The 20,152-nt window shown below is 48.9% G+C and overlaps 1 protein-coding gene across 4 annotated transcripts in view; it reads left to right on the forward strand.

Moving 5' to 3' along the window:
- Window positions 1-20,152, forward strand: part of dclk1a (doublecortin-like kinase 1a) — an 83,170-nt gene continuing 63,018 nt past the window's right edge. For 2 of the 4 annotated variants that reach the window (XM_029121041.2, XM_034293127.1), the window contains exons 1-3: window positions 211-311; window positions 963-1,358; window positions 1,670-2,028. In XM_029121041.2, the coding sequence (XP_028976874.2) occupies window positions 1,004-1,358; window positions 1,670-2,028 (714 nt within the window). In that variant the 5' untranslated portion in view covers window positions 211-311; window positions 963-1,003. Of the gene's footprint in view, window positions 143-210; window positions 312-798; window positions 1,359-1,669; window positions 2,029-20,152 lie in introns of those variants that run through there. The other 2 variants (XM_013134662.4, XM_034293125.1) reach the window with 2 other exon arrangements.

Consider the following 20,152-nt stretch of genomic DNA (forward strand, 5'->3'; position numbering starts at 1 on the left):
ACGAGGGAGGGGTATCGAGCGAGCAGCTGCCTAGCCTAACCCAGCCTCCACGCTTTCTCTCTCTCTGTTTCTCTCACGCCCCCAAACACAAACACACACACGCACTACTTGTAGTGGAGGAAAGATCCCGGGGACAACAAAGGTACGGGTCTGCGCTGCTCTGCTAAAGCTGCGGTGTCTGTTAGCCATCAGGAACCAGGCAACGGTCCGAGCTTCTGGCTACTGTTTACTAAAACCAATAATTTTTCTGTGGGGAGGTAGCTTAAACTCAGCAAGTCTGGAGGTGACAGAATCCTTAGTAAGCCTTGTAGGTAAGAAGCAAACTATGAAACAATAAATACATTAAGAAATCTGCAGAAACTGCGCCTCGATGTTTATCTTTGCTTAGGGCTATATTTGGAAATGTGTCATTTTACGGTCGTGGTCTCCATATCGGTTATTGAGCAGTCTGAAATTCATTATGTTAATTCCTCATATTTTTCATTGAAATGTGCCATTGAGAAATGTGTTGAATTATCAGTCTCTTTTGAAAAATGTTTTTGTAAGAATTGTGACATTTAATTTCTTTGTAAACAGCAGACTAGTTACGTGCATTGAAGATCAGACCTCCGCATTATTCATCTCTGGACTTGTGTTTCTCTGTGCGCAGCTTTTAAATATTTATAAAGCACCTGAAAGCACATGGCCATGATCTGTCATCCAGTTGCCTCTGTTTTGCTACGATGTACCATGTACTATGCTGTCCATTGCCCACTATACTGACCAGGGCTTAGATAACATAATCTGTCATTAACAAGTTATTTTGAGACTGCGGACAGCAGCTCTGGCTAGCAGACTGTTGCAGGACAAACCGGTTAATTGCAACTGAAACGCTTGTTGGACATTATTTTGGCACATCACGTTCGTCATTACAGCTTCGACTTTTTCAAGTTTTAGATCTGCCTATCGTTCTATTCCTTTAGATAGTACAGCCGTTCTTCTGACCTTCGGCAGCACCATTGAGATGGAGCATTTCGACGAGCGGGATAAGTCTCGGAGACACAGCCGAGGAGGTGGCAAGCTGAACGGTGTGACCAGCCCGGCACATAGCGCCCACTGCAGCCTTTACCGAACCAGGACCCTGAAGGCCCTCAGCTCGGAGAAGAAGGCCAAGAAAGTGCGCTTCTACCGGAATGGGGATCGCTACTTTAACGGGATAGTGTACGCCATTTCCGTGGACAGGTTCCGGTCGTTTGACGCGCTTCTGGCGGACCTGACCCGCTCCCTTTCCGACAATGTGAACCTCCCGCAGGGCGTCCGAACCATCTATTCCGTGGACGGAACCAAAAAGATAACCAGCATCGACCAACTGGTAGAGGGTAATATAAAGAGTTAATATTTTTTTTCAGAAATCCCTGTTTCTTTCTGGTATGTGAAGTTCTCTCTCTGTCAAAGTGTGTTCACCCCCACCCCCATAATAAAGAAATAGTAATGTAAAAAAAATTAAAATGGAAATGAACATTAGAATGTATTCACTCTGGCTATGACAGGTCAAAACAGTTGCCAGTTGAAATCCAAATTTCCGCATTGTGTTTCAGCTATGGGAAGATAGTGAATTATTTAAATTGCTCTCTGAAATGCCCTTAAAGGAGCAGAGGTGACCCCACGTGTCCCTGCTCACCCTCTGTAGGTGAAAGCTACGTCTGTGGCTCCATCGAGGTCTTCAAGAAGCTCGACTACACCAAAAACGTAAACCCCAACTGGTCGGTGAACGTGAGGAATTTGTCCTCGGCAGCTGCCCGCGGGCCCCCATCCCTGGCCAGCTCCAAAGCGGGGCCCCCCGAAAACCGGGATCAGGGGGTGCGGGACTTCATCCGGCCCAAGCTGGTGACAATGGTGCGAAGCGGCGTGAGGCCCAGGAAGGCCGTACGCATCCTGCTCAACAAGAAGACGGCTCATTCGTACGAGCAGGTCCTGAACGACATCACGGAGGCCATCAAACTGGACTCTGGAGTGGTCAAGAGGATCTACACCCTAGAGGGAAAACAGGTGAGAGGAGGAGCGTTGGCCCACAATGTTTGAGTGTGTGTGTGAATGTTTGAAGCAAGTGAGAGGCGATGTTTTGTCATGCGCTGTGCACTACTCGGAACGTCCAATGGGAGGTGGGCGGTTGATGCATGTTGGCTCCCATTTGGGTTGTTGCTATGGAAGGTAACCAACAGGATATCCCGCTCTGCCCCCGATCACAGCTCACAGGGTTTGTTGCTCTGTTCTTCACTGTGGCATTGGGGTTTGGCCCTCGTCATTTGGTGCGACGCTGAGTTGATTATGACCCCATGTTGTCCTTTGTGGCTCAGTTGGCAGAGCAATGCACGTTCAACGTAGGGATTGTGCACGTTCGATTCCGGCAGCGGAAGTTGGCACTCACTGCTGTAAGTTGCTCTGGAGAAGAGCAGTGGCTGAACGACCTAGATGTAGAATAGGGTCAAGTGAGTCGTCAGCTTTGCAAGTCGTTGTGATGTCACTGCCAGGGAGGCAAAGCAAAAGAACAGATAGAGTGACTTCTGTTCAATCAAAAACTCAAATCAGTTATTATTGATTATAGTCCCCATCTATTCTGCTGTCTATCTACAGTGTTGTTGTGTCATTTATAGACATTGAAAAGGAGATAGACACAAATGGACTTAGAGATTTGGTAAAATGGAGAGAGGAAATAGTAAGGTAGAGGCAGATAGACCAAATAAACATTTCAGAAGGTGACATGGATATATTTTACCAGTGAGAGGCAGAGGTAGAGAGAGACAAACGGAGAGGTAGACAGACAGGGAGGTAGACAGACAGACAGGCAGGGAGGTAGACAGACAGGGAGGTAGACAGACAGACAGAAAGACCAACAGTGAGGTAGACAGACAGGGAGGTAGATAGACAGGGAGGTAGACAGACAGGGAGGTAGAAAGACAGGGAGGTAGACAGACAAGGAGGTAGACAGACAGGGAGGTGGACAGACAGGGAGGTAGACAGACAGACAGAAAGACCAACAGTGAGGTAGACAGACAAGGAGGTAGACAGACAGGGAGATAGACAGACAGACAGAAAGACCAACAGTGAGGTAGACAGACAAGGAGGTAGACAGACAGGGAGGTAGACAGACAGACAGGGAGGTGGACAGACAGGGAGGTAGATAGACAGGGAGGTGGACAGACAGGGAGGTAGATAGACAGGGAGGTGGACAGACAGGGAGGTAGACAGACAGGGAGGTAGACAGACAGGGAGGTATGAATGGTGTCTGAGCTGCTACCCACGCAGTTGTAATATCTGCCTGTATCGACTCACTGAAGAGACTAAAATAACTAACTGTGCCAACATGTTTCATTTTCCATCCACCGACGCTTCTCTCCCCTCTCCTGTCTGCCCCTCCCCTCCTCTATTCCTCTCCTCCTCTCCCTTCTCCTCAAAATAATAACATTAACATGCGCGAGCTCGGCGTCTTGTCAGGTTTAGTTCAGACAGGTAAACTGAGGAGACACCATCTGTTTAAGCCAGATCAGATAGTGGGGATCTCTAAAGAGCAGGTGTGTACAGGGTCGCGTTGGGGTCGCGTGCATGTGCCTGCGTGTGTGTGGGTGTGCAGCTACTAGTATGTGTTTGGGTGGTGTGTGTGATTGGATCGTGTCTGGGTTGTGTCCTTGCTGTGTTACATCCCCGTCAAATGTTTCTCTCTCTCGCACTCTCTCTCTTTCACCCTTTCTCCTTCTCACCCTCACACACTCTCTTTCTCTTTATTCCTCTCTTCCTCTCTTTTCTGTTCCCTTTTTTAATAGCCCCATTTTCTCTCTTTGTTTGTCTTTCTTTCTAAATTAGATTTCTCTCTCTTTCAGTCGGTATGGTAGTGGTTTATATCTGGCACCCTGCCAACACACAGGAATCTAAATCATTTGTTCCATTTGTACAGCAAGGTTAACGTGAAGCAAACATTACAGTGTCTGCCTTTCTCATAATATAACTGAAATCCAAGTTTAAGACTTTGCTTCTCAACCCCATCTCACTACAGACAGAAAACCATCCAGCCAGCACATCCATCAGTCAGACAGCCAGGCTTCCAGCCAGCCAGCCAGTCAGCCAGCCAGCCAGCCAGCTAATTCCAAAATCAGTCAGACAGACGGCCGAAAGTTGCCTGCCAACCAGTCACTTCGGTGTTTGGATCACATTATGTTCTGTGAAATCCCTCGGATCGAGGTTTTCTTAAGAAATCTCTTGCTGTGGATTTGCTCAGGATCAGACTGGGCTTTAATACAGCGGTTCTCCTGTGGTTGGTCGCCCAGAGTTACCGTCACCCTCCCACAGTAGTGGGTTGACTGTAGTACACATGAGGACGTTTGGCCCACTACTCCGGCACCCTATTCACTATGTAGTGCACTGCAGTCCAGCTGGCCACAGGCAGTCACTGGAGGTTTTATGGACTCTGCTATATATAGCCCTGCAGCGATCGATTGGCCCTGTTGGCATAGTAACAGCCTGCCAGATGGGCTGGGATGGGCCGCCTCAGAACCTGCTCTGTCAGTGGAACCTCAGAACCTGCTCTCTCAGTGGAACCGGGAACCGGGCAAGGAGAGATGAAAGATGTCTGGGAAGTGATATAGAGGGGACAGGGAGAGTTAGAGGATGTTAGATAGGTGATGTAGAGGGAGAGGGGACAGAGAGAGATGTAGGATTTTAGAGAGGTGATTTAGAGGGAGAGGGGACAGAGAGATGTAGGATGTTAGAGAAGTGATGTAGAGGGAGAGGGAATAGAGAGAGATGTAGGATGTTAGAGAAGTGATGTAGATGGAGAGGGGACAGAGTGATGTAGAATGTTAGAGAAGTGATGTAGAGGGAAAGGGGACAGAGAGATAGAGGATATTAGAGAGATGATGTAGAGGGAGAGGGGACAGAGAGAGATTTAGGATGCTAGAGAGGTGATGTAGAGGGAGAGGGGACAGAGAGATGTAGGATGTTAGAGAAGTGATGTAGAGGGAGAGGGGGCAGAGAGAGATTTAGGATGTTAGAAAGGTGATGTAGAGGGGACAGGGAGAGATAGAGGATGCTAGAGAGGTGATGTAGATGGAGAAGGGACAGAGAGAAATGTAGGATGTTAGAGAGATGATGTAGAAGGATTGGGGACAGAGAGATAGAGGATATTAGAGAGATGATGTAGATGGAGAGGGGACAGAGAGAGATGTAGGATGTTAGAGAGGTGATGTAGAGGGAGAGGGGACAGAGAGATGTAGGATGTTAGAGAAGTGATGTAGTGGGAGAGGGGACAGAGAGATATGTAGGATGTTAGAGAGGTGATGTAGCGGGAGAGGGGACAGAGAGATGTAGGATGTTAGAGAGGTGATGTAGCAGGAGAGGGGACAGAGAGATGTAGGATGTTAGAGATGTGATGTAGAGGGAGAGGGGACAGAGAGAGATTTAGGATGTTAGAGAGGTGATGTAGAGGGAGAGGGGTCAGAGAGAGATTTAGGATGTTGGAGAGGTGATGTAGAGGGAGAGGGGACAGAGAGATAGAGGATGTTATAGCGTTGATGTAGAGAGATGATGTAGAGGGAGAGGGGACAGGGAGAGATAGAGGTTGTTAGAGAGGAGATGTATGTATATTCGGTGGGTATTAAAAAAATAAAGAAAATGTAAGTTATCTTGGTTTAACCTCCACTACACCACTGTTTGGTTGTGACACGTATGTATGTTCAAAACCCCTTAATGAAGAATAAAATTTTGAGTACCGTGACGTCGCCCGGTATGGCGCAGCCGGGGCCCCACCCCGGAGCCAGGCCCGGGGTTGGGGCTCGAATGCGAGCGCCTGGTGGCCGGGCCTTCCCCCATGGGGCCCGGCCGGGCTCAGCCCGAACGGGTGACGTGGGGCCGCCCTCCCGTGGGCTCACCACCCACAGGAGGGACCATAAGGGGCCGGTGCAAAGAGGATCGGGCGGCAGTCGAAGGCAGGGGCCTAGACAACCCGATCTCTGGACACGGAAACTGGCTCTAGGGACGTGGAATGTCACCTCGCTGGCGGGGAAGGAGCCTGAGTTAGTGCGTGAGGTTGAGAGGTTCCGATTAGAGGTAGTCGGGATCACCTCTACACACGGCTTGGGCTCTGGAACCACACTCCTTGAGAGAGGATGGACTCTTCACCACTCTGGAGTTGCCCATGGTGAGAGGCGGCGGGCTGGTGTGGGTTTGCTCATAGCTCCCCAGCTCTGCCGCCATGTGTTGGAGTTTACCCCGGTAAACGAGAGGGTCGTTTCCCTGCGCCTACGGGTCGGGGATAGGTCTCTCACTGTTGTTTGTGCCTACGGGCCGAACGGCAGTGCAGAGTACCCGACCTTCTTGGAGTCTCTGGGAGGGGTGCTGGAAAGTGCTCCGACTGGGGACTCTATTGTTCTACTGGGGGACTTCAACGCCCACGTGGGCAACGACAGTGACACCTGGAGGGGCGTGATTGGGAGGAACGGCCCCCCTGATCTGAACCCGAGTGGTGTTCAGTTATTGGACTTCTGTGCTAGTCACAGTTTGTCCATAACGAACACCATGTTCAAGCATAAGGGTGTCCATCAGTGCACGTGGCACCAGGACACCCTAGGCCGCAGGTCGATGATTGACTTTGTTGTCGTCTCATCTGACCTGCGGCCGTATGTCTTGGACACTCGGGTGAAGAGAGGGGCGGAGCTGTCAACTGATCACCACCTGGTGGTGAGTTGGATCCGATGGCGGGGGAGGAAGCTGGACAGACTCGGCAGGCCCAAGCGTACTGTAAGGGTCTGCTGGGAACGTCTGGCCGAGTCTCCTGTCAGAGAGATCTTTAACTCCCACCTCCGGCAGAGCTTCGACTGGATCCCGAGGGAGGTTGGAGATATTGAGTCCGAGTGGACCATGTTCTCCACCGCCATTGTCGAAGCGGCCGCTCGGAGCTGTGGCCGTAAGGTCTCCGGTGCCTGTCGAGGCGGCAATCCCCGAACCCGGTGGTGGACACCGGAAGTAAGGGATGCCGTCAAGCTGAAGAAGGAGTCCTATCAGGCCTGGTTGGCTTGTGGGACTCCTGAGGCAGCTGACGGGTACCGACAGGCCAAGCGGGCTGCAGCCCGGGTGGTTGTGGAGGCAAAAACTCGGGCCTGGGAGGAGTTCGGTGAGGCCATGGAGAAGGACTATCGGCTGGCCTCGAAGAGATTCTGGCAAACCATCCGGCGCCTCAGGAGAGGGAAACAGTGCCCTACCAACGCTGTTTACAGTAGAGGTGGGCAGCTGTTGACCTCAACTGAGGATGTCGTTGGGCGGTGGAAGGAGTACTTCGAGGATCTCCTCAATCCCGCTGTCACTTCTTCCATTGAGGAAGCAGAGGATGAGGGCTCAGAGGTGGACTCGTCCATCACCCGGGCTGAAGTCACTGAGGTGGTCAAGAAACTCCTCGGTGGCAAGGCACCGGGGGTGGATGAGATCCGCCCTGAGTACCTCAAGTCTCTGGATGTTGTGGGGCTGTCTTGGTTGACACGCCTGTGCAACATCGCGTGGCGGTCGGGGACAGTGCCTCTGGGATGGCAGACCGGGGTGGTGGTCCCTCTTTTTAAGAAGGGGGACCGGAGGGTGTGTTCCAACTATAGGGGGATCACACTTCTCAGCCTGCCCGGGAAAGTCTATGCCAGGGTTCTGGAGAGGAGAATACGGCCGATAGTAGAACCTCGGATTCAGGAGGAACAGTGTGGTTTTCGTCCGGGCCGTGGAACACTGGACCAGCTCTATACCCTCTACGGGGTGTTGGAGGGTTCATGGGAGTTTGCCCAACCAATCCACATGTGTTTTGTGGATTTGGAGAAGGCATTCGACTGTGTACCTCGCGGCATCTTGTGGAGGGTGCTTGGGGAATATGGGGTCCTGGGTCCTTTGCTAAGGGCTGTCAGGTCCCTATACAACCGAAGCAGGAGCTTGGTCCGCATTGCCGGCAGTAAGTCAGACTTGTTCCCAGTGCATGTTGGACTCCGGCAGGGCTGCCCTTTGTCACCGGTTCTGTTTGTAATTTTTATGGACAGAATTTCTAGGCGCAGCCAGGGGCCGGAGGGTGTCAGGTTTGGGGACCACACGATTTCGTCTCTGCTCTTTGCAGATGATGTTGTCGTGTTGGCCCCTTCTAACCAGGACCTTCAGCATGCACTGGGACGGTTTGCAGCCGAGTGTGAAGCGGTGGGGATGAAAATCAGTACCTCCAAATCCGAGGCCATGGTCCTCAGTCGGAAAAGGGTGGCTTGCCCACTTCAGGTTGGTGGAGAGTGCCTGCCTCAAGTGGAGGAGTTTAAGTATCTAGGGGTCTTGTTCACGAGTGAGGGAAGGATGGAACGGGAGATTGACAGACGGATCGGTGCAGCTTCTGCAGTAATGCAGTCGATGTATCGGTCTGTCGTGGTGAAGAAAGAGCTGAGCCGCAAGGCGAAGCTCTCGATTTACCAGTCAATCTACGTTCCTACTCTCACCTATGGTCATGAGCTTTGGGTCATGACCGAAAGGACAAGATCCCGGATACAGGCGGCCGAAATGAGTTTTCTCCGCAGGGTGGCTGGGCGATCCCTTAGAGATAGGGTGAGAAGCTCGGTCACCCGGGAGGAGCTCAGAGTAGAGCCACTGCTCCTCCACATCGAGAGGGGTCAGCTGAGGTGGCTTGGGCATCTTTTTCGGATGCCTCCGGAACGCCTTCCTGGGAAGGTGTTCCGGTCCCGTCCCACCGGGAGGAGACCCCGGGGAAGACCTAGGACACGCTGGAGGGACTATGTCTCCCGGCTGGCCTGGGAACGCCTCGGTGTCCCCCCGGAAGAGCTAGAGGAAGTGTCTGGGGAGAGGGAAGTCTGGGCATCCCTGCTTAGACTGCTGCCCCCGCGACCCGGCCCCGGATAAGCGGAAGAAGATGGATGGATGGATGGATGGACGTATGTATGTGTATGTGTGTGTGTGTGTGTGTGTGTGTGTGTGTGTGTGTGTGTGTGTGGTAGTGAATAGGTTAAAGGTTACAGTGTGTAAACCTGAAGTAATCCCACAGTGAATTTACAATCCCCCTTTAAATGAGGCTAATCCAGACTCAGTTGGTCAGTAATGAGAGAGTGAGGGAGAGGGAAAGAGAGAGGGAGAGAAGAGAGGAAAAGAGGGATTGAGAGAGGGCTGGAAAGAAAGTGGAGAGAGACTGAGGATGAGGGAAAGAGACAGAGAGAATGGAAAAAAGAGAAAGGGAGGGAGAGAGAAGGATAGACACCATGAAAGAAGCAGGAGACTGTTGGTTGAGCTGGTGTTGGGAAACAACCAAATCTCACAATCATTGCCAGCCAAGGAAGGAGTCCCAGAACATGTGATCTATACTGTACCTAATAGCGCTATGTGTCTCGTAGCTTTTTGAATTTTCCTGGCTAATTAAAAACATTAGGGATACGCTGATATATAATGTTAGGAATGCACCGATATTTAATGTTAGGGATGCACCAATATATAATGTTAGGGATGCACCGATATATAATGTTAGGGATATATAATGTTAGGGATATATAATGTTAGGGATGCACCGATATATAATGTTAGGGATGCACCGATATATAATGTTAGGGATGCACCAATATATAATGTTAGGGATGCACCGATATATAATGTTAGGAATGCACCGATATATAATGTTAGGAATGCACCGATATATAATGTTAGGGATGCACCGATATATAATGTTAGGGATGCACCGATATATAATGTTAGGGATGCACCGATATATAATGTTAGGAATGCACCGATCTATAATGTTAGGAATGCACCGATATATAATGTTAGGGATGCACCGATATATAATGTTAGGAATGCACCGATATATAATGTTAGGGATGCACCGATATATAATGTTAGGGATGCACTCATATATAATGTTAGGGATGCACCGATATATAATGTTAGGGATGCACCGATCTATAATGTTAGGGGTGCACCGATATATAATGTTAGGGATATATAATGTTAGGGATGCCAGCAATCGGTAGGCTTTTAAGCAACCAGTATCAGACAGACGCGTATGTGCTTTTGTCTCCATTACCATGATAACTTTTCCAGTCTGTGGTACATGAATATCAGCTATTGGTATCGGCCAAGAATTTACTTATTGGTGCATCCCTACAAAATGTTTAACTATTGACTGTTTTACACAATGTCTAATTCATTTTTGGAAAAAAATATATACATTTCAATATTATTAATTGGTTAGTTTTGCCATGAGGATTCGCTGGTCATTGTTAGTAATGAGACAAGACGTTGCCACTATCAACAAAGTGATGTGCAGCGTTCTGTTACCAAGGTGTGGCTACAGGGAATAGTGTAGTGATCCATAACAAAGTCAGGAGGACACATCATCAAACAAATTACCGACCACCTACCTAAAACTATAATGAGTAACGATGGCCAATCATTCAGGAGAAGGCACGCGGTCCCTGCATACAAAGAGCATTGTTCTAGTAACTAAAATAAATGTAGGCAGTGCACTTTAGTGTTGAAAAGGTAATAAAACCCCAAGGAGTTAAGTATTATTACCTTAAACAGTAGATCTGTAAGGCTGGTCATGTGACTGTCAATACGTGGGCTCCATCTTCTTTTTAAACAGGGAACTAATATTGTACTTCCATTAGTAGTCACATATTTTCCCCATAATCCCCTTTAAGCTCTGCAGCTGCTATATATGGTGAGCAGTGTTTGGTACATTTATTGCAATGCAATCACAGTAATGAATTCCATACATACTTATTGCATTACATACTGTACATTACCGGGAGAGTTGTGACAGTCGGGAGTACATTTTAACACGACACCGTAGCGTGGTGATCGTATTGTGTCGTGAACGTCTGTACTTATTATCTATTCATTCTATTAAGAAAAATGATTGCAATGAATTGAACAAATATATATTATATGAGGTAAAATGAATAAATTCTCTTTCTGTAACTATTCAATGCCTGGGTATATATTTAGTAAATAAGATTTACACTTCATCAACAAAACTGAGACAGCGATGAAATTATAACAGTAGAACAATTGGACACGTGACTCAAGCAAAACAAATTTGATGACAGCAAATTGGGTATGTTGGTCAGGGGCTACAGCAAACATGTTGCCTTTTAGGGGCATTGTAGGTCCCTGTGTAATGTATATATTTTATTTTAGCTGTGCTAAAACAAGTTATTTACCACATTCTCTCTCTTGTGTACACCTGCTTCATTATCTTGTTATAGTAAACATGGAACGAGGGCTGTAATTTCTTATTAACTCCTCATTATGAGGCCAGGGACAGGGGATCATGGTCTACATTAAATTGATCCACATATTGCAGCGCATGGCAATCACTTCTCCATTTGGGTTTGTTTAGCCACAGGAGATATCTGCCCTGCTCGTTTCATCTCTGTTCTACTCTGCTCTGTTATGCTGTGTTCTTATGCTGTTCTATCCTGCTCGGTTCAGTTCTATTCTGCTCGGTTTTTCATGCTTTGTTCTATCCTGCTCTGTTCTACTCTGTTTTCTCCTCTGCTTTGCTCCACCTCGAGATAGGAATAAGAAAGATATAAGAATGTGAACACAGAAAGAGAGAATGTGATTTGTTTTCCTACTGAATATCAGAATACCAACAGCCTCTCTGCTCCTGACTATTGACTTCAGTATTCAATAATTCAATATGACCTCCTGTCACTGCTTCTGACAGATCCTATTTATAACTTCTCCTTGGTGATTACACACGAGCACACACTCACAAAAGCACTCCCTCACACACACACTCGTTTATATGATGCTGTGCTTCAGTTGCCTAGGAACAGCCTGACGTCATAGTGGATGTGTTGTTCTGATAGGGGAGAGATAGATACTAGTTAAATGGCTTTGGTCATGGACACTGCTCAACTATTATTACCCCCTAAATCTGAGATGTGCTCACTTCACACACACACACACACACACACACAAACACACACCCACATAGAGAGACAAACAGACCTTGGGTTCCACACTACATTTTTACATATTTTATCAGGCATTCTTTTGGAAAGATGAGCGCTGAATAATTGAATTACAGGAATACACACAATACTTATCATATGCAAGCATGTCAGTGTTAAGGTCCTCAAACAGCTTCATGAGCTTCTCTAAGTTCCAGAAACAAGACGCTAACAGCAGATCTACCTGACAGAGTAGAGACTAAATTATTTGTATCTTGGAGACTGGGAATGTTGAATGAGATGTCTAACGATCAGTAATGCTGTTAGGTACATTGGGGATTTTGCAAAATGTCTTTAAATATTAAAATGGCATTGCAATATAGTACGTAACATCAAAGAAGGACAGACTACTTTGTGGTAGAGAATGCAGTGATTAATACTAAACATTTCTAGCCGTAAATTAGTGTGGTTCATTGGGATGAGTGAATCTACAGGCTTCTCATGGTAGCTGCTATATTTAGGTGATATAACTATAGTCTGACACTGGTCAGAAGGTCAGCAGAAAGATCTGCTTTCTACTATGCAGAAAGATGCCTGACCTATATCTATATAAGAAGCAGATGTGTTTTATTATCTTTTGACAGGTTATTACTGACAGTAGTTGTCATGTTGCTGTCTGCATGTGGCCATATTTACTTAATACAACTCTGTTGAACACAGTCTAAAGCACACAAGTCAAATAACACATGAAATGACAGACAGACAGAGAGAAAGAGAAACAGACAGACAGAGAAACTGATAGATAGACAGACAAACAGACAGACAAATAGACAGCCAGAAACAGGCAGAAGGACAAAGTAACAGACAGGGTAACAGACAGACAGAAAGAGACAGACAGAGAAGCAGACAGGCAGATAGACAGACAGACAGACAGACAGACAGACAGAGAAACTGATTGACAGAGAAACAGCCAGACAGGTCTACAGCTCTATTCACCTGGCCTTCCCTCTGTCTTTGTGCTCTAATCTATGCTTGCTCAGGTTTTCCTTCTATCTCTCCTGGCTGTCTGTACCCTATCTGCCTCATTCAGTCTCCTCACTCCTCTATTTTCTCTCTATCCTTCCTCCCTCCCTACTTGCCTCTCTGTTTCAGCATGACATTGTTTTACGCTCATTTAGGCTTCACTTAATTATCACACTCCCGTACCCCCCCCCCCCCCCTTCCCCACTGATTCAGCATATGGCCTTTCCTCTCTGTTATTGTTACGGGGCCTATTCAGACTGCAGCAAATGTCGGGAGAACAATTTCATTTAATTAACATTACATGTAGATAAAATGTTTGATTCACACTGAGAAACTTTGCTGCGTCATACCGTGCGACACTGCCCTGGAAGGCGTATAGACTCTCTAACAATGTTGTTTCCCTGGTAAACAAGTGTTGTGGCTGGGGATAGTAGAAATGTTTCGGGGCCAGTGTGATTCCTGTGTCCCATTTCTTGATTCTGTTCATGGAGCTGGAAGGACCTACAGACACAGCTCCAACACCATCCAAGACACCGCGATGGTAGACCTGGTTAGTGACAATGACGAGTCAGCCTACAGGGAAGAGGTCAAGTGCCTGGCGGCATGGTGCACTGATGACAGTCTGGCCCTCAACGCAAAGAAAACCATGGAGCTCATTGTGGATTACAGGAAGTCTAAAGGCTGCAGCCTCGCCCCAGTCCTCGTTGATGGTACTAAGGTGGAGCGTGTGTCCAGCTTCAAATTCATGGGTGTCCACAACTCCGAAGGACCTCTCCTGGACCCTCAACACCTCAGCCCTGGTGAAAAATGCGCAGCAGCGCCTGTACTTTTTGAGGAGGCTGAAGAGAGCCTGCCTGTCCTCCAAGATCCTTGGGAACTTTTGCTGTTGCTCAGTCGAGAATATCCTGACACACTGTGCCACCGGGTGGTTTAGCAGCAGCCCCATAGCCGTCCGGAAGGCCCTGCAACGAGGGGTGAAAACCGCCCAGCACATCACTGATGCCCAGCTACCTGACATGGCAGATCTCCAGTCCAAGCGGTGTCTGCACAGGGCACGCAGGATCATCAGGGACCCTTCACACCCATGCTACAAACTGTTTGCCCTCCTACTATCAGTCGTGCAGAACAGGTCTCTTGGATCCCACACCAGCAGGCTCAGGAACAGTTTCTTCCCGTCCACTGTAACCCTGCTGCACTCTGTGACCCAGAGAACTCTGTGAACTCTGTGACCCATCACTTACCACGCCCCCCACTTCTCAGGGTCCTTGTTGCACTACTCCCTTGTACTACTCTGACAAATCCTGATAATGGAAATCTTCTGTGGTTACAGGTACGTGTCTACCTCAGGAACCTCACCGCTGCTATGCCTGCATTTCAGTTGCATATGCACTGAATTTATTTATTTTTTATACACACATCTACCTCGAGGACCTTAGTGCTGCTATCTCTGCATCATGGTTGCTCATGTTACGCTACTACAGTACTCCTTCATTTGCCAAGTTTGCACATCTAGAATGCCATTTAGTCATTGCCATTTGTACCCAAACAACTATTATCCCACTTGTAACATTCACTATACCTAATACTTGTTAACATTTTGCCCTCATCTATTTGCCTTAATTGCACATTTAGTATTGCCATTTGTACTGCATTTGCCTTCATTGCACATCTACACATTCCACTTGTAATGTACATGTACTTAATACTTGTAAATACTTGTACTTATTCTGTCCTTTTTCTGTACTTTGCACTCCTGGTTAGACGTTAGCAGCATTTTGTTGTACTGTACTTGTAATGTTCAATGACAATAAAGTTTAATCTAATCATGTATTAAAACCTATAGTTCACAAAATATATTTTTTCCCCTGCTTATATATTTCAACCACCACTGCCGCTATCATCTCCCAATGGTGTAGTGGTCCAACCAAAATCAGACGGTAATCTGTCATCAAGTCTCATTCATCAAAATAAATTGAATTTTAGTATATTTTAGTGGTGGGTGGAGTCTGGGGTTGTGGGTGGAGGCTGGGGGTGGTGTGAGGCTGGGGTGGTGGGTGGAGGCTGGGGGAGGTGGGTGGAGGCTGGGGTGGTGGGTAGAGACTGGGGGAGGTGGGTGGAGGCTCGGGGTTGGTGGGTGGAGGCTGGGGTAGTGGGTGGAGGCTGGGGTACGTGGTTGGAGGCTGGGGGTGGTGTGTGGAAGCTGGGGTGGTGTGTGGAGGCTGGGGGTGGTGTATGGAGGCTGGGGGAGGTGGGTGGAGGCTGGGGTGGTGTGTGGAGGCTCGGGGTTGGTGGGTGGAGCTTGGGGTACTGGGTGGAGGCTGGGGTAGGTGGTTGGAGGCTGGGGTGGTGGGTGGAGGCTGGGGGTGGTGGGTGTGTTTAGCAACCGCATGCAAGATAACCAGCAGGGCTGCAGACAGATTGAGGACCCAAACTGACTCAAATAGACCTCCATATTATATTAGGAACCTTGAGACTGTGGTAGGAGAGATCCTGACGTCAGCTGTGGCGTCGATGAGCAAATGCCCACCTGGCTGGACTGGCTGTGCTCATTTTCCTTCCACCCACCCTCACTCTGCACCTCTTTCTTTGATCCTTCCTCTGTACCTTATCTCTATCTGTACTTTAAAGGCTTTACTGTTTCATAGGCGCATCAAATTAATGATGATAACAAAGATAAACAATTGGAAAAATACTACTCAGTGAGTAATAACTATTACCATGCAAATACATTATGAAAGACCTGAGAACAATAATGAAAAAAATATGAGGACAGAGCTTTTAAAGTTATTGTCCTGTCTGGTTGTTCCACTCTGTCCCTATATAAATGGTGATAAAGACAGAGGTGGTAATGTTGTTGTCCTGTCTGGTCATTCTACTGTCTGTCTCTATATAAATAGTGATGAAGACAGAGGTTGTAATTTTATTGTCCCAGCTGGTTGTTTTACTGTCTGTCTCTATATAAATAGTGATAAAGACAGAGGTTGTAATGTTAATGTCCTTACTGGTTGTTCTACTGTCTGTCTATATTAATAGTGATGAAGATAGAGGTTGAAATGTTATTGTTCTGTCTGGTTGTTCTACTGTTCTTTGCCTTGACTTTCATTCCCAGACAGATAAACATGTCCTGACTGTTTTTGTGTTTCGGTGTCCATCCATCCATCTTCTTCTGCTTATCCGGGGACGGGTCGCGGGGCAGCAGTCTAAGCAGAGATGCCCAGACTTCCCTCTCCCCAGACACTTCCTCTAGCTCTTCCGGGGGGACACTGAGGCGTTCCCAGGTCAGCCGGGAGACCCTCCAGCCTGTCCTAGGTCTTCCCCGGGGTCTCCTCCCGGTGGGACGGGCCCGGAACACCTTCCCGGGAAGGCGTTCAGGAGGCATCCGGAACAGATGCCCAAGCCACCTCTTGATGTGGAGGAGCAGGGGCTCTACTCTGACTTCCTCCCGGGTGACAGAGCTTTTCACCCTATCTCTAAGGGATCGCCCCAGCCACCCTGTGGAGAAAGTTCATTTCAGCCGCCTGTATCCGGGATCTTGTCCTTTCGGTCATGACCCAAAGCTCATGACCATAGGTGAGAGTAGGAATGTAGATTGACCGGTAAATTGAGAGCTTCACCTTGCGGCTCAGCTCTTTCTTCACCACGACAGAACGGTACATCAACCGCATTACTGCAGAAGCTGCACCGATCCGTCTGTCAATCTCCCGTTCCATCCTTCCCTCACTCGTGAACAAGACCCCTAGATACTTAAACTCCTCCAATTGAGGCAGGCACTCTCCACCAACCTGAAGTGGGCAAGCCACCCTTTTCCGACTGAGGACCATGGCCTCAGATTGGAGGTACTGATTTTCATCCCCACTGCATCACACTCGGCTGCAAACTGTCCCAGTGCATGCTGAAGGTCCTGGTTTGAAGGGGCCAACATGACAACATCATCCACAAAGAGCAGAGAGGAAATCGTGTGGTCCCCAAACCTGACACCCTCCGGCCCCTGGCTGCGCCTAGAAATTCTGTCCATAAAAATTACGAACAGAACCGGCTACAAAGGGCAGCCCTGCCGGAGTCCAACATGCACAGGGAACAAGTCTGACTTACTGCCGGCAATGCGGACCAAGCTCCTGCTTTGGTCGTACAGGGACCTGACAGCCCTTAGCAAAGGACCCAGGACCCCATATTCCTGAAGCACCCTCCACAGGATGCCGCGAGGGACACTGTCGAATGCCTTCTCCAAATCCACAAAACATGTGGATTGGTTGTGCAAACTCCCATGAACCCTCCAGCACCCCGTAGAGGGTATAGAGCTGGTCCATTGTTCCACGGCCCGGACGAAAACCACACTGTTCCTCCTGAATCCGAGGTTCTACTATCGGCCGTATTCTCCTGTCCAGTACCCTGGCATAGACTTTCCTGGGGAGGCTGAGAAGTGTGATCAGCCCCACAACATCCAGAGACTTGAGGTACTCAGGGCGGATCTCATTCACCCCTGGTGCCTTGCCACCGAGGAGTTTCTTGACTACCTCTGTGACTTCAGCCCGGGTGATGGACGAGTCCACCTCTGAGCCCTCATCCTCTGCTTCCTCAATGGAAGACGTGACGGCGGGATTGAGGAGATCCTTGAAGTACTCCTTCCACCGCCCGACGACATCTCCAGTTGAGGTCAACAGCTACCCACCTCTACTATAAACAGCGTTGGTAGGGCACTGTTTCCCTCTCCTGAGGCGCCGGACGGTTTGCCAGAATCTCTTCGAGGCCAGCCGATAGTCCTTCTCCATGGCCTCACCGAACTCCTCCCAGGCCCGAATTCTTGCCTCCACAACCACCCGAGCTGCAGTCCGCTTGGCCTGCGGGTACCCGTCAGCTGCCTCAGGAGTCCCACAAGCCAACAAGGCCTTATAGGAAACCTTCTTCAGCTTGACGGCATCCCTTACTTCCGCTGTCCACCACCGGGTTTGGGGATTGCCGCCTCGACAGGCCCTTACGGCCACAGCTCCGAGCAACTGCTTCGACAATGGCGGTGGAGAACATGGTGCACTTGGACTCAATATCTCCAGCCTCCCTCAGGATCCAGTCAAAGCTCTGCCGGAGGTGGGAGTTAAAGATCTCTCTGACAGGAGACTCGGCCAGACGTTTCCAGCAGACCCTTACAGTACGCTTGGTTCTGCCGAGTCTGTCCAGCTTCCTCCCCTGCCATTGGATCTAACTCACCACCAGGTGGTGATCAGTTGACAGCTCCGCCCCTCTCTTCACCTGAGTGTCCAAGACATAGCAGGTCAGATGAAACGACAACAAAGTCGATTATCAATCTGCGGCCTAGGGTGTCCTGGTGCCACGTGCCCGTTAGCTTGAACATGGTGTTCTTTATGGACAAACTGTGATTAGCACAGAAGTCCAATAACTGAACACCGCTCAGGTTCAGATCAGGCGGCCCGTTCCTCCCAATCACGCCCCTCCAGGTGTCACTGTCGTTGCCCACGTGGGCGTTGAAGTCCCCCAGTAGAACGATGGAGTCCCCAGTCGGAGCACTTTCCAGCACCCCTTCCAGAGACTCCAAGAAGGTTGGGTACATAGGCACAAACAACAGTGAGAGACCTATCCCCGACCCGTAGGCGCAGGGAAACGACCCTCTCGTTCACCGGGGTAAACTCCAACACATGGCGGCAGAGCTGGGGAGCTATCAGCAAACCCACACCAGCCCGCCACCTCTCACCATGGGCAACTCCAGAGTGGTGAAGAGTCCATCCTCTCTCAAGGAGTGTGGTTCCAGAGCCAAAGCCGTGCGTAGAGGTGATCCCGACTATCTCTAGTCAGAACCTCTCAACCTCACGCACGATCTCAGGCTCCTTCCCCGCCAGCGAGGTGACGTTCCACGTCCCTAGAACTAGTTTCCGTGTCCTGGGATCTAGTTGTCAAGGCCCTCGCCTGCCACCCGATCCTCTGCGCACTGACCCCTTATGGTCCCTCCTGCAGGTGGTGAGCCCATGGGAAGGCGGCCCCACGTCGCTCCTTCGGGCTGAGCCCGGACCCGGTGGGGAAAGGCCCGGCCACCAGGCACTCGCATACGAGCCCCAACCCCGGGCCTGGCCCCAGGGTGGGGCCCTGGCTGCGCCATACCGGGCGACGTCACGGTCCTCAAAATGTTTTCCGTCATTAAAGGGTTTTGAACCGCTCCTAGTCTGACCCGTTGCTTAGAACCTGTTTGCCTTGGGGGACCCTACCAGGGGCATATAGCCCCAGACAACATAGCTCCTAGGGTCACTCGGGTACTCAAACCCCTCCACCACGTTAAGGTGGCAGTTCATGGAGGAGGTGTTTCGGTGTGAATAATCTATATCAGTCTTTACTACTAATATTTTTATTCTCTGATTGATTCCTCCATTGGTCAACATCGTCTCCCTCCCTCCTTTCTCTCTTCTCTTCCCTCATCATAGGACGGATGACTGCGTAAAGCATTCTGGGTAGACTAGTCCATCTGTTCTGCTTTTTGCTGAGTCACACACACCACCTTGCTGCAGCAACTCTGGTGTGTGTGCATGGGTGGCGTGGGTGTGTTTGTCTAATGCCAATGTCACACAAAGCAATCTGTATGCAATTTTATTCTGGGTCGCTCTGTATCACCCCCCCAGAAATTGCCTGACACACGGTTGAATTGCATTACAAGAGATAAAGACTGCAGCATGTTTTTTTTTACAGGGCTCATCATATAATTCTGTTCTGTACTACATCTAGTTCCCGGGTTTGCCGCACTTGACAGCTTTGTTGCTGACAAGAGAAATGGCAAATGGGACCAGTGTTTCAGTGTTTCCTACAAGATTCTATGTTAACAGGGTTTCCTACAGGATTCTATGTTTCAGTGTTTCCTAACAGGATTCTATGTTAGCAGTGTTTCCTACAGGATTCTTTGTTATCAGTGTTTCCTACAGGATTCTATGTTTCAGTGTTTCCTACAGGATTCTATGTTAGCGGTGTTTCCTACAGGATTCTATGTTTCAGTGTTTCCTACAGGAGTCTATGTTAGCAGTGTTTCCTACAGGATTCTATGTTAGCAGTGTTTCCTACAGGATTCTATACTTCAGTGTTTCCTACAGGATTCTATGTTAGCAGTGTTTCCTACAGGATTCTATGCTTCAGTGTTTCCTACAGGATTCTATGTTAGCAGTGTTTCCTACAGGATTCTATGTTTGAGCGTTTCC

Source organism: Esox lucius, chromosome 7, assembly GCF_011004845.1.
Source record: "Esox lucius isolate fEsoLuc1 chromosome 7, fEsoLuc1.pri, whole genome shotgun sequence".
NCBI classification, from domain to species: domain Eukaryota; kingdom Metazoa; phylum Chordata; class Actinopteri; order Esociformes; family Esocidae; genus Esox; species Esox lucius.